Genomic DNA, 14,106 nt, shown 5'->3' with positions numbered 1-14,106 from the left:
ACATTCAGCTTCGCGGTTAATTGGAACCTGGAACCCTACACCCAAACAACCACTCATAGGTGATACAGTACTTGTAGTGCAGTTGTAGCACTGTAGATTGTCCAGGTCGATGTGATGTCCTGGCGTAGATCCAGCTCGATGTACGTCCTGGCGTAGATCCACCTCAATTTCTTTTCGTTAATAATTACCCTATTCACTGTATTTCTTTCACTGGTCACACGATTGTTTCACTTTATTATCTTTCTTGGGTGACACTTGACAACGTCGCCTTACACACCAGCCTGCCCACTCTGCGCCACAACGTTTTTATTTTCTAGATCACTTACAAAATTGTGGCTCTCCCCACACTTATGTGGCTCAGGCAGATTAAAAATCACTTCTAGGATTGTTCACTGCCCTGACACACTTAGCAACCCTTGCAGAACACTTAGGTAGCCCTCAAAAACACTTATATTCCCGGAGCATGGAAGCGTGACTAGCGCGCTCGCTGTCCCCTGTAATCTGTAAATACCTTTGTAACTTGTCATGATTGTTACCAGACCTACCTGGTGTTCATTACCTTCGTAAATTGTGAGTTCATTACCTCTGTAACTTGCTCAGCTATCAAAACTTTGGAGTCCAGTCCCTGGACCAATTATGTACCTCTGTAATCTTTTGACTACCGCCCACAGGATGGGTATGGGGTGCATAATAAACATATTAAACTAACTTTCTGTCTACCTCCTCCCTGATGCTGGCAACCGTGTAGCGATGTGGGAGATCTAATTTACCCTACCTCTCTCTTCTCTCTCTCCAGGTGCCCGGCTACAGTGTGGAGATGTGGGAGAAGACCTTGATGGAATATGAATATCCTTATGGGTCAGAGTGGAACAAAATGTTTACAGAGGGAAAGTTCTTGGACCCCCGCACCCGTCCCCCGCCCTATGTAGAGCACAGGGCCAAGGCCGACATCACCCTACGATAAATCACTCCAGAATTTAAGTGATGTGCTTGAGGGCTGCTGATGCTAATGACGTGCCAGAGTACTGCTGGTGCCAGTGATGTGCCAGAGTAGTAATGATGCCCGTGATATACCACAGTGTATCTGATGCCATTGATGTTCTAAGGTGCTACTTGAACCAGTCATGTGCCACGGTATATATATATATATATATATATATATATATATATATATATATATATATATATATATATATATATATATATATATATATATATATATATGTGTGTGTGTGTGTGTGTGTGTCATGCCGAATAGGTAAAATTGGTCAATTAGCAAGAACCCATTTAAAATTAAGTCGTTTCTAAAATTTTCTCTTCTACGTTCAAATATATATATATTTTTTCATTTATTAATAATTTTATACCTTAGAAAACTTATCTAACCTTATTATAACAAGCTCAATTTAATTTGGCCTAATCCAGCTAAATATATTTTTAGATAAGTTTACATTAATTTAATAATAAAGAAACACAGTGAAATATATTTTTTTCGTTAGGTTCAGAATGATTTTTGCGAAATTATGGCATACACAAATTTTCGCTTGCCTTATTCGGCAAGAAGATCGTTGTTCCTATTTAAACCAAAATCGCAAGTTTTATCTATTTGGCACGACACACACACACACACACACACATATATATATATATATATATATATATATATATATATATATATATATATATATATATATATATATATATATATATATATATATATATATATATATATATATATATACTATAATCACCATAAAGCATGAATTTATAGAATTCCTTATAAAAATCACGCAATAAATAATTTAGTTTGTAATTTGTCATGAGGGACTAATATCTACCTCGCTACAAAGTTATTTTAATATAGGTTTCATGAACTCAGTTCATATGTAACCTAACTTACACAGAATTTAATTTAATGTAACATTAAAAGAATTAAACCTATTAAGGGAACTATTAATTTTCAAGACTTTTATATAAAAGTATAATGTTAAACTTGGCATAAGAAGCATACATGACATGGCAGCCTCACCACCATACCCGGAGTATACCAGTTACAGTATACTCCAGGTATACCACTACAGCCGTCCATCTGCATTAATATTCAGGGGATGGGGGGGGGGGAAGGAGCTCTAAACCCGTCCTCTTCAAGGGGGGCTCCTTGGCGTGGTGAAGAGGCTCTTGGTCTGAGGAATTAGCCCTGTCGGTCTTCTTCCTCAGACCGAACCTAATTACCCCCCATTCTCCCCTCCCCTATCCCATCCTCCCCATCCTCCCCTTTTTCCATTCCTCCTCCTCCTCCTCACCCCTCCCTTTTGCCCTTCCTCTTTTTAGCCTTCGTGATTTCTCCCACAGGCGCGCTAGTTCCTAGGTAGGGGAAAGGACACCGGGGTCCATCCCATTCCGTTGAGGTTTCTTGGCGGTGGCGTAGTTTGCCGTGGAATCTGGATTGCCTGGGGATGTCCCGATCCCTCTCCGGTATCCCGGAGTAGCTTTGGGTGTCTTTTGGGCGACGGGTGTATCTCTGGAAGCCACCTTTCGGATTCCGGGGGTGGTGGCTGAAGGAGGTATGCTTTGTGGCGGATATCCGGCCGCCCTCTCTTTTGTCCACCGAGGTAGCTCGGCAGATGTGAGGTTGCTATCCCAGATTGCTGGTTTACTGGCATGAAGGGTAGGGTATGGCACGGGTTCCATGCTGCATCTGCGCTACTAGCGGTGTCGAGTCCTCTTGGGTGCGGAGGGAGATTTCTGGCCCTTTCATTCCTCCTAGGAACTATCCCTCCCCGGTCCCCCCTTTTTTTTTCTTTTTTTTGTTTTTATTTTCTTTTCTTCTTTCTTTTTTTTTCTTAAAAACAAAAAGAAAGAAGTAACCTAACCATGGCAGCCCTAGTCCATGAACCTAGTACCCCCGGGCCCCTTCTTGATACCGCACCCCGTTCTGACCCCGCCTCGTCTTTGGACCACTCTTCAGACATTCCTCATGCCTCTGTACCTATTGCCGGTGCTGTTTCCTCACCCGCTTCAGGTACTGAGGCCTCGACTGACTCCTTCGATTTATCAGACCTTCGCTCTCCTCTGACTATGCTTCCGGCCTCTCCCTCTACGGTGCGGCAATTTTCAAATCGCCGACCCGTTCCACGTCGGACCAACTCTGGTCCCACGCCTAAACGTCAACGACAATTACCTGCTGATGATACTTCTCCACCTTCACCTTCTCGTTCTTCTCAGAAACGATTGACACGTCCTTCACTACCTTTCCACGCTCAGTTTCAGACTGAACAGTGGACTAAATTCTTCACTTTACGACCAACTTCCTCTACTGCCTATCTTTCTGACCATAGTATTGGCAAGGCACTCCTACGCCATGTTGGTAAAGATATTTCTTTTCATGCTCTTAAGAGCGGTACGCGCATCATTACCGTACAGAATGCTACCCAGGCTCGTGAGCTCTCTCGTCTTTCCCATATAGATACTGTTCCTGTCACCCTTGAAAAACATCATTCCCTCAATTCTTGTAGTGGTACCGTTATTCTGCCCCATACCATAGTTCAACAAAATTTCCAGACATGTGGCACCGACATTCTCGAACAGCTGGAACTCCAAGATCTCCCAATCCTCAAGGTAGACACTTACGTTCTTCCTGCCCGTGGGCGGAGACGATACCCTAGCAATGTGGCTCGTTTAACTTTTGACAGCCGAGAACTCCCATCCTCCGTTTATATAGCAGGACATCGGTTACAAGTTCGAAAGGTGATCCCTACACCACAACAGTGTAGAAATTGCTGGCGATTTGGCCATCCAGCGAAATATTGCAGATCTATCGCCGAATGCCCAGTCTGTGGTGCCGATGACCATTCTAATACGTCTTGCAATCGATCTCCCTCTTGCCTTAACTGTCATGAGGCTCACCCTTCGTACTCTCGCCGTTGTCAGGTCTATTTAAACGAGCGGGAAATCCGTTACCTCAAAGAGACAGAAGGTCTCCCTTATGCCATGGCAGTTTCTCATCTCCGCCTCCAAGGGAGACTCCCACGTGTTTCTTATTCCCGTGTTTCAAAACGTCCCCCCACTTCTGGTATCCCATCTTCTACACCCACCTCTGTGGTTACCTCTCCCATAATCACTCCTGTATCTAATCCTTTTGCTGTCCTCGGCTCAGACGTCCCTACTTCAACGCCTCAGTCTAATCTCGCTTCTTCGAGTTCTCTCTTACAAGCCTCAGTATCGACGAGACCTCGTACGACACCTCTTCCCAATCGTCCCTCTACTTCTCAAAAGTCAAAAAAAGGTCCGGTAACACCTCCTACCCATCTTCCACCTCCTCATTTTACCCTCCCTGTCTCTGTCCCTAGTTCTTCCCCTCTCACTGGCTCGGTTACAAGTGCAGAGGTTCACCCTCCTCCTCGTAATGTACCTTCCTCCCCTGTTCCCTCCCAAGTTTCTTCCTCTTCTGCCACCTCCCAGGTTCCTGTCTCTTCTGTCCCCTGCCACGCTTCTCCAGTTCCCTCCACCCTTTCGCCCCCCCCTACCTTGGTACAGTCCAATACAGTTCCAATCTTTACTCATCCTCCCCCTACCATTCCCAATATTGTCTCCCATACGACATCTCTGAATTCCGAAACACTTGAAGCAATCTCTGAATATATTGCAGAGACCAAACCATCAATGGACACTGATCCACCTTCCGCTCTTTCTCTCTCCTCTGCTCCATCTGCGCAACTCCTTTCTTCACAGCGCACCGTTCCTTCGCTGCTTGAACATTTTCCACTGCCTCCGCATGTGGACTTTTCTAACCCTTCTAGTCCGTAGGAACCCTTACCTGCGGATTTCAAGTATCTTTATCATTGCCAATCATGGCCTTTTTACAGTGGAATATACGCGGCCTCAGGGGTAATCGGGGTGAGCTTCAGATGTTACTCTCCCAGTTTGCCCCTGTTGGTGTTTGCTTACAGGAACCAAAATTACACTCTGCTGTTATTTCTCACATCTCAGGCTATAATTTGTTGTATTCTTCAGATCCTTTTCCTGATGGGACCTTTAATGAAAGTGCCCTTCTTCTCCGCACTGATATTCCGTACCATCAACTATTTATTCATACTTCGCTGCATTACACAGCAGCCCGTATCCACTTACATAGGTGGTATACGCTCTGTTCTCTATATCTCTCTCCTTCTCGGGCATTATCTATTCCGGATTTTGCCTTCCTTGTTTCGTCATTACCGCCACCGATTCTGTTACTTGGTGATTTTAATGCCCACCATTTCCTCTGGGGAGGGTCTCACTGTGATTCCCGTGGAATTCAGTTAGAGGCTTTTCTTGCCACCCACCCCCTCCATGTTTTAAATACAGGTACTCACACCCATTTTGATCCTCGGACTCATACTCTCTCTTGCATCGATCTCTCAGTTTGCTCTTCCTCCGCCGCATTAGACTTTACTTGGTCTGTTCTCCCGGACTTACATGACAGTGATCATTTCCCAATCATTCTTTCTTCCCCTTCATATTCGCCACCTCTTCGCACCCCACGCTGGCAATTTAATCGGGCAAATTGGAACCTTTACTCACACCTGACTGTTTTTAAAGAGGTTCCTTCTTCGTCCTCCATCGATGAGCTTTTACACCTCTTCTCGTCCTCCGTTTTCACCGCAGCTTCTCATTCTATACCCCAAACTTCGGGCAGGCATTCTCAGAAATGCGTGCCTTGGTGGTCTCCTGCTTGTGCTCGTGCAGTACGTTTGAAACGCGCTGCATGGGGCAGGTACCGGTACAATAGAACCACAGAGCGACTCCTTGATTTTAAACAGAAGCGTGCGATCGCTCGCCGTGTCATCCGTGACGCTAAACGCACTTGCTGGCGAGATTATGTCTCCACCATCACCTCTGCTTCCTCTATGAGTGCAGTCTGGAAAAAAGTACGAAAACTGAGTGGTAAATATTCTCCTGACCCGGCTCCTGTTCTGCGAGTTGCCGGTGTTGATATAGCAAACCCACTAGATGTTGCCAATGAAATTGGCAATCATCTGGTCCGTATTTCTCAGGGACTCCATCTATGCCCCTCATTTCTTTCCTCAAAGTCTGCCAGAGAGTTAGCACCCTTGGACTTTTCTTCTCTCAGAGAAGAACAGTATAATGTGCCTTTTACACTTCAAGAACTGGAGGCAACACTCTCAGCTTGTCGATCATCGGCAGCTGGGCCCGACGACATTCATATTCGTATGCTACAACATTTACATCAGTCAGCCCTTGCAGTCCTATTACGCCTTTACAATCTTATTTGGTCACAAGGAGTTCTTCCACAGCTGTGGAAATCCGCCATTGTTCTCCCTTTCCGCAAACCAGGCACTACGGGACATGAAACCTCTCACTATCGTCCCATTGCTCTTACCAGTGCAGTTTGCAAAGTAATGGAACGTCTAGTAAATAGACGTTTAGTGTGGTATTTAGAGACACACAACAGTCTCTCCACTCGTCAATATGGCTTTCGTAAGGGACGTTCTACCATAGACCCCTTACTGCGCTTGGATACGTATGTTCGTAATGCCTTTGCGAATAACCACTCAGTTATTGCCATATTTTTTGACCTTGAGAAGGCATATGACACAACTTGGAGGTATAATATTTTAGCCCAAGTCCACTCCTTAGGCCTTCGAGGCAATCTACCATCCTTCCTTAAGAACTTTTTAACTGACAGGCATTTCCGTGTTCGGGTTAATAATGTGCTCTCCCCGGACTTTGTCCAAGCTGAAGGTGTCCCCCAGGGATGTGTTCTGAGCACAACACTTTTTCTCCTTGCTATTAATGATTTGGCCTCTAGTCTTCCATCAAATATTTGGTCATCACTCTATGTTGATGACTTCGCTATTGCCTGTGCAGGCGCTGACTGTCACCTCCTTACAGTTTCTCTCCAGCATGCAGTCGACCGTGTTTCCAATTGGGCCACCACACATGGGTTTAAATTTTCCAGCACTAAAACCCACCAAATCACTTTCACTAGACGCTCTGTCATCTCTGATCATCCTTTGTACCTCTATGGCTCACGTATCCCTGAACGTGATACAGTCAAGTTTCTGGGCCTCCTCTTTGATCGTAGGTTATCCTGGAAACCTCACATTACCTCTCTGAAGGCAACTTGTCACAGCCGGCTGAACCTTCTTAAAACCCTTGCTCATCTTTCGTGGGGAGCTGATCGTCGAACCCTCCTTCACCTACATTCCACCCTTATTTTATCGAAACTTGATTATGGTGACCAGATCTATTCAGCGGCATCTCCTGCTACTCTCTCTAGCCTTAACCCCATTCATCACCAAGGATTACGTTTATGCCTTGGTGCTTTTCGCTCTTCCCCTGTCGAAAGCCTCTATGCAGAAGCGAACGTTCCATCCTTATCCGATCGCCGTGATGCCCATTGCCTGCGCTACTATGTACGCTCTCATGATCTCCGCAATCCTTCCATTTATAGAATGGTCACTGATATTAGTAGACATTCTTTATTTGTTCGCCGCCCCTGCTTACTCCGTCCCTTCTCTCTTCGCCTTCATTCGCTCTTGTCTTCTCTTCAACTACCACCTTTCTATGTACATGTAGCATCTCACTTTTCCCTACCCCCCTGGGAAGTTCCAGCTGTTCGAGTCTGTTCTTTCTCCCTCCCTTGCTCGAAAGCCCAACTGTCTACGGTCGCTTCCCGCTCTCTTTTTCTTGACCACTTTCACTCTCATTCTCATGCCATTGCTGTGTACACAGATGGCTCTAAGTCTTCTGACGGCGTAGGATTCGCAGCAGTGTTTCCGGACAGCGTCGTACAAGGGCATTTACTATCTTCAGCTAGTATTTTTACTGCTGAATTATATGCCATCCTTACAGCACTTATCCGTATTGCATCTATGCCTGTGTCATCATTTGTGGTTGTCTCAGACTCCCTTAGTGCTTTACAGGCTATACAAAAATTTGATACACCTCACCCCTTAGTCCTCCGTATCCAACTTTGGCTACGCCGCATCTTTACTAAGCATAAAGATATTGTTTTTTGTTGGGTCCCTGGTCATGTTGACGTACAGGGCAATGAACAGGCAGACACTGCTGCGCGGTCAGCAGTACATGACCTACCAGTTTCTTATAGAGGTATTCCATGTACGGACTATTTTGCTGTAATATCTTCCCACCTTCACACCCGTTGGCAACAACGTTGGTCTACTATGCTCGGCAACAAACTTCAGTCTATTAAACCGAGTATAGGTTACTGGCCGTCTTCTTATCACCAGTGTCGAGGTTGGGAGACTACTCTCTCCCGTCTTCGCATTGGCCATACTCGTCTTACTCATGGATATCTCATGGAGAGGCGTCTTGCTCCTCTCTGTGAGAATTGCCAAGCTCCATTATCAGTCAGCCACATTCTGTTGGACTGCCCACTTTATCAACGAGCACGCAGAATTTACCTCTGTCGTCGTCTTCGCCCCGCTGCTCTCTCTTTACCTTCCCTTCTCGCTGATGGACCCACCTTTCATCCGGACTCTCTCATTGACTTTTTGACAACGACTGACTTACTTCACAAATTCTGATACTTTCAGCCCTTTCTACTTGTATCTCTTGCTACCCTCTACCCCCGTACTATCCCCTGCCCCGCTGTTTTCTGTAACCTGCTGATCATCCCCCCTCCCTTCTGCCATCCAATTCCCTTGCTTCCTTCCCTACCCTGCAGCGCTGTATAGCCCTTGTGGCTTAGCGCTTCTTTTTGATTATAATAATAATAATAATAATATGCTCTCCTTTTCCTTGAATCAAATGCGATTGCTTCCCATTCCCAAGGCGCTATATAACCCATATGGTTTTAGCTCTTTCCCGTGATTATAATAATTTTTCTCCAACACTCCTAGGATTTCTTGGATGAAACTTTTATTATTCAGACTTTGACTTTTCCATTCGGGTTTGGCACTTTTGTGTGACTATTACAACAAAATAATAGAAACTGGAGCATGTGTAGCAGAAACTGATGCCTGATACAACTGGTCATTACAATTAATAATGGTGTTTTACAGGTGGCAGTATTTGGTAACCGGGTGAAATTCTACGTTTTCGTCTTTAAATTTGCATATAAATTTGAGTACTTAAAATATAAAAAAATCAGTATTTTGACTTTTATTGTGCCTTACAAAAAATAAAAGTACAACAATGTCAATAAGGCATATATTATTATTATAATCAAATAAAGCGCTAAACCGAGAAGGGTTATGCAAGGTAAGACACATAACTCCCCATTTTCCCTATCAATTAAACCTGTATCTCTCTCGTTACAATAGTAACAATAAGACACACAGCTCCCCATTTTCACTATCAGTTGAGCATATATATGCCTGTCTAGTTGTTCTTAACATTGTAACACAAACTGGAGTCTACCTCCCCTCAAGGAAGGTTCCTTGATGTTGGTGAGGGGCTCTTGATTTAGGGAATTAGATCTGTGCTCCAATTCCCTGAATTAAGCCTGAATGCCTTCCACATCCCCCCCCCAGGCGCTGTATAATCCTCCGGGTTTAGCGCTTCCCCCTTGATTATAATAATAATGGAGTCTACCTGGAGGGTATTCCAGGGATAAACGCCCCCGCGGCCCGGTCCACGACCAGGCCTCCCGGCTGATCAGGACCTGATCAATCTGGCTGTTACTGCTGGCCGCACGTAGTCCAATGTACGAACCACAGCCCGGCTGATCCGGCGCCGACTTTATCTGTCCATCTCCCTCTTGAAGGCAGTCAGGGGCCTATTGATAATTTCCCTTATGCATAGTGGGAGGCTGTTGAACAGTCTTGGGCCCCAGACACTATGGTGTTTTTTCTCTTAGTGTACCAGTGGCGACCCTACTTTCATTGGGGGTATTTTGCACCGCCTGCCCAGTCTTTTACTTTCGTAGGGAGTGATTTCTGTGTGCAGATTCGGGACCATTCCTTCTAGGATTTTCCAAGTGTAGATTATGATATACGTATCCCTCGCCTGCTTTCCAGTGAGTACAAGTCAAGTGCTTCTAAGCGTTCCCAGTAGTTGAGGTGTTTGATAGAATATATATGTGCCGTAAAGGTTCCCTATACACTCTCTAGATCTGCAATTTCACCTGCTTTGAACGGAGATGTTAATGTACAGTAGTATTCCAGCCTAGAGAGAACAAGTGATTTGAAAAGGATCATCACTGGCTTGGTATCTCTTGTTTTGAACGTTCTCATTAACCGTCCTATCATTTTCTTTGCAGTTGTGATCCTTAAAAGTGAGATCCTCAGAGGTTAGTCTAATTATCATTTAGAAAAATCACTAAGAAAATCTATAATTCGTCATAAAATTCTTTCGGCAAATAATGTGCTGTAACATCCGTAGAAAAATATTTGCTTCTGGGACACAGCGACCATTGCAAAATGCAGCTTGTACTCGTAACTATAGACAACTTGACACTGTGTAAAGAAGTAGGTAGATGGATCTATAATTTCCTAACAAATAGAACACAAAAAGGAATAGTGAACAGAGTAAAGACAAATGCGGCTACAATGAGAAGCTCTGTTCCAAAAGGTACAGTACTCGCTCTCATCCTGTTCCTCGTCTTCATATCTGACACAGAGATGTAAGCCACAGCACCGTGTCCTCCTTTGCTGACGATACCAGAATTTGCATGACAGTGTCATCCATTGAGGATACTGCAGATCTCCAAGAGGACATTACCCAAGTCTTTAAATGGGCCTCGGAAAACAGTGTGAAGTTCAATAAAGACAAATTTCAATTATTCCGCTATGGAAAACTTGAGGAAATAAGAACTGGATCGGAGTATAAAACAAAGTCCACTCACGCAATTGAGAGAAAAACTCATGTGTATTGCCTGCGAATGATAATGTCAGAGAATCTCATTTTCAAAGATCACAACAATGTCTCTACTGTATATACTAGGAAAATGAGAGGATGGATAATGAGAACCTACAAAACTTATTCTCTCTAGGCTGGAGTATTCTTGCACACTAATGGCCCCTTTCAAGAGAGGCGAAAGTACAGACCTGGAGAATATACAGAGAACTTTCATTGCATGTATAAGTAAAATAAAGTACCTACATGACTAGGAACAGTTTAAGTCCCTTGACCTGTACTTTTTGCAACGCAAGCGAGAAAGATACATGATAATATACACTTGGAAAATCCTAAAGCAACTTAGTCCCAAGTCTGCACACGGAAATCACTCCCTACAAAAGAAGACGGTGCAACTCCCCCCCCCCCCTTCCATTGAAAAGCAGGGGCGTCTGAATCAGTACGCTAAGGGACAACACGATAAACGTCAGGGGCCCATCATACATAAGGAATAGACCCCTGGCTGTCTGCAAGCGGGAGATGGACAGGCAACTTAAGTCAGTACCTGACCAACTGGGCTTGGTCTTAGCAAATACGTCGCCCTACCTGATAGGGAAGAGCAATGCTAGAACCTTGCCATAACAGACAGAGGAGAGCAATGCTGGACCAGCCAACTGATTCAGTGGGGTCAGCACTGAGAATTTATGGGTCGATGTGCACAAAAACAGTGCAGTGTCCAGTCAGGCCTCTACATGCCATGACCATCCTGAAGAAGCTGAAGCCAGCCCAGTACTGCCACGCCAATGAAGATCATAATCTCTCTAAACAAGAGGACTTGCCATCAGGGGAATGAAAGCAATGGGGGTCAGTACGAGAGCAAAATTGAAGTCACGGTTGATGCAGTTCATTAGTTTCCATTTAAATGTTGTAGTGACCAGATTTTGGAAGACCTTTTTGTTTTATACTTCATTGAAGCATTAAACCCTTGTGGGTAATTCAACACATCTTTGGGGAAATTATTATAATTACAATCATAACTAAACGCTAAACCCACTAGGGTCATACATGGCTGCAGAGTAGGGTGTGCTAAAGATTAGAGACAAGGGGGGGGGTGAAGAATATGATTGATGGCAGAGTTAGGAAGGGTAGTGACGGGTGCTAAAGGTAAGTATATATATAATCCAAGTTAGTGTAATAAAACTGTTGCTGACAAAAAGTTAAACAGGAAGTCTGTCAAAGGTGGGGCAGTCAGTGTCCAGGAAGCTTTGGGCAAAGATTTGCATTATTACCATATATATTCTAAACCCGTATGAGTCATCCAACACTTTGGGGAAAGATGGTTTTACTAAGAGGTGTCCTAGGAGGGGTGCTTTAATGACTTGCCTTTACTATTTCTTACAGTTTGCTTCCAGATATCTCAATTATTATAATCATGGGGAGCGCTAAACCCGTAGGATTATACAGCGCATGTAGGGAGGTGGAAGGTATTCATGCTCAATTCAGGGAACTGGAGCACAGATCCAATTCCTTAGATCAAGAGCCCCTCACCAGCATCAAGGAACCTCCCTTGAGAGGTCAGATATCTTAAGAAAGCCATTTGCATTAAATTGAAATTTGCATCTTTTGTAAATGAAACCATACCACGGGCGGGATTTGAACCCGCGGTCAGAGAGTCTCAAAACTCCAGACCGTCGCGTTAGCCACTGGACCAGCAAGCCACAAAATGAAAGCTTCACACTAAACAATGAGAACAAGTTCTCAAAACCATTTTTTTTTTTTTGCTTTCACTTAATGTCTTCATCTCTGCTTGATATATTATTACAATCCAGTATTATACAAATTCACAAACAGCACTAAACCCATATGGGTTATACAGTGCAAACATATTGAGGTACTCATCTCTGCTTACTGTTCATTAGGAAGAGTTTAAACCCGTAAGGGTCATAAGTCTGGAAAATGAAAGGCAATCGAGTTTGATTCGGGGAAGGAGAGTGGAACTACAATTCCTTGGATTAAGAGCCTTTTACCAGCATGAAGTGTATGCTATTTTAAACTTTGCAAATGAAGCATGTGAGTTTCATTGCATTATAAAATTTCCTAATGTAAAATTTTGAAATTCCTCTAGCACATGGTTTTGATACTTTATCACAGTCTATATCTGTCATGAAACCTATTGTCACTTTTCCTGTTTCCATTACATGATACTTATCTACACTATATTCCATCATCCATCAACCACTTTGTACAGTAATCACAAGACTGCCATCTTGTGATTACTATACATATTTGTAACTTCAGGCTTAAAGACAATAGTTAGTCGGAATATGTATTGGTGTATAAAAGGTTGATTGGTAGACTTCTGGATGTACATGTTTACATATAGAAGGGCAACAGATATGTCAGATTATTATTTAGTTGTAGCTACAGTAAGAGGTACATGGGATAGAAGAAAAATGACATCAGTGAATAAGAGACGTGAAAATGTATAAATTATAGGTAGTTAAGGAAAGATACAAGCAATTATTGGGAGAAAGATAGGCTAGTGAGGATATAGGTAATGAAACTGAAGAGGTATAGGGTATATTTAAGAATGCGGTGTGAGAATGTGCGGCAAAAGTTTGTGGATACAGGAGGGTGGGTATGGGAGGGAAGGAAAGCAATTGGTGGAATGATGAGGTAAAGGGAGTGGTAGGGAAGAAAAAGTTAGCATATAAGAGGTTTTCACAAAGCATAAGTGTTATAAGGAGGGTGGAGTATAAGGTTAGTAAAAAAGAGGTTAAGAGTGGTGAGGGAGTATAAAAGGAGAGCAAATGAGAGAGTGGGTGAGATTCGGTCAACAAATTTTGCTGAGAATAAGAAAAAGTTTTGGAACGAGATTAACAAATTGAGAAAGCCTAGGAACAAATGAATTTGACAGTTAAAAACATAAGAGGGAAGTTATTAGATGGGGAGTTGGAGGTATTTTGAAGATGGCAGGAATATTTTGAGCCATTAAGGAAAGGGAGGCAGTGATTTCATGCACTGGCCAGGAAAGTATAATATTTTTTGGGAATGAGGAAGAGCCAGATGTGAATGTGGAGGAGGTACATAAGGCAGTGATTAAAATGAAAGTGGGTAAAGCAGCTGGGATTGATGGGATTATAACAAAAATGTTAAAAGCAGGTGGGGATAAGTTTTAGAGTGGTTGGTACTTTTGTTCAATAAATGTATGAAAGAGGGGAAGGTACCTAGGGACTAGCAGAGAGCATGCATATTTTCTTTGTAAAACATTATAGTGCTATAAGGCTTTTAAGTATAACAGGT

The 14,106-nt window shown here is 43.5% G+C and overlaps 1 protein-coding gene across 1 annotated transcript in view; it reads left to right on the top strand.

Moving 5' to 3' along the window:
- Positions 1–1,224, top strand: part of LOC128685004 (mitochondrial enolase superfamily member 1-like) — a 37,370-nt gene extending 36,146 nt beyond the window's left edge. Inside the window, exon 11 of the mRNA XM_070103578.1 lies at positions 797–1,224. Coding sequence (XP_069959679.1) covers positions 797–964 — 168 coding nt within the window. The 3' untranslated portion in view covers positions 965–1,224. The remainder of the gene's footprint in view (positions 1–796) is intronic.
- The last annotated feature ends 12,882 nt before the right edge of the window (positions 1,225–14,106 follow it).

Source organism: Cherax quadricarinatus, chromosome 5 (assembly GCF_038502225.1).
Source record: "Cherax quadricarinatus isolate ZL_2023a chromosome 5, ASM3850222v1, whole genome shotgun sequence".
NCBI classification, from domain to species: domain Eukaryota; kingdom Metazoa; phylum Arthropoda; class Malacostraca; order Decapoda; family Parastacidae; genus Cherax; species Cherax quadricarinatus.
This window is presented reverse-complemented; position numbering and strand designations above follow the sequence as displayed.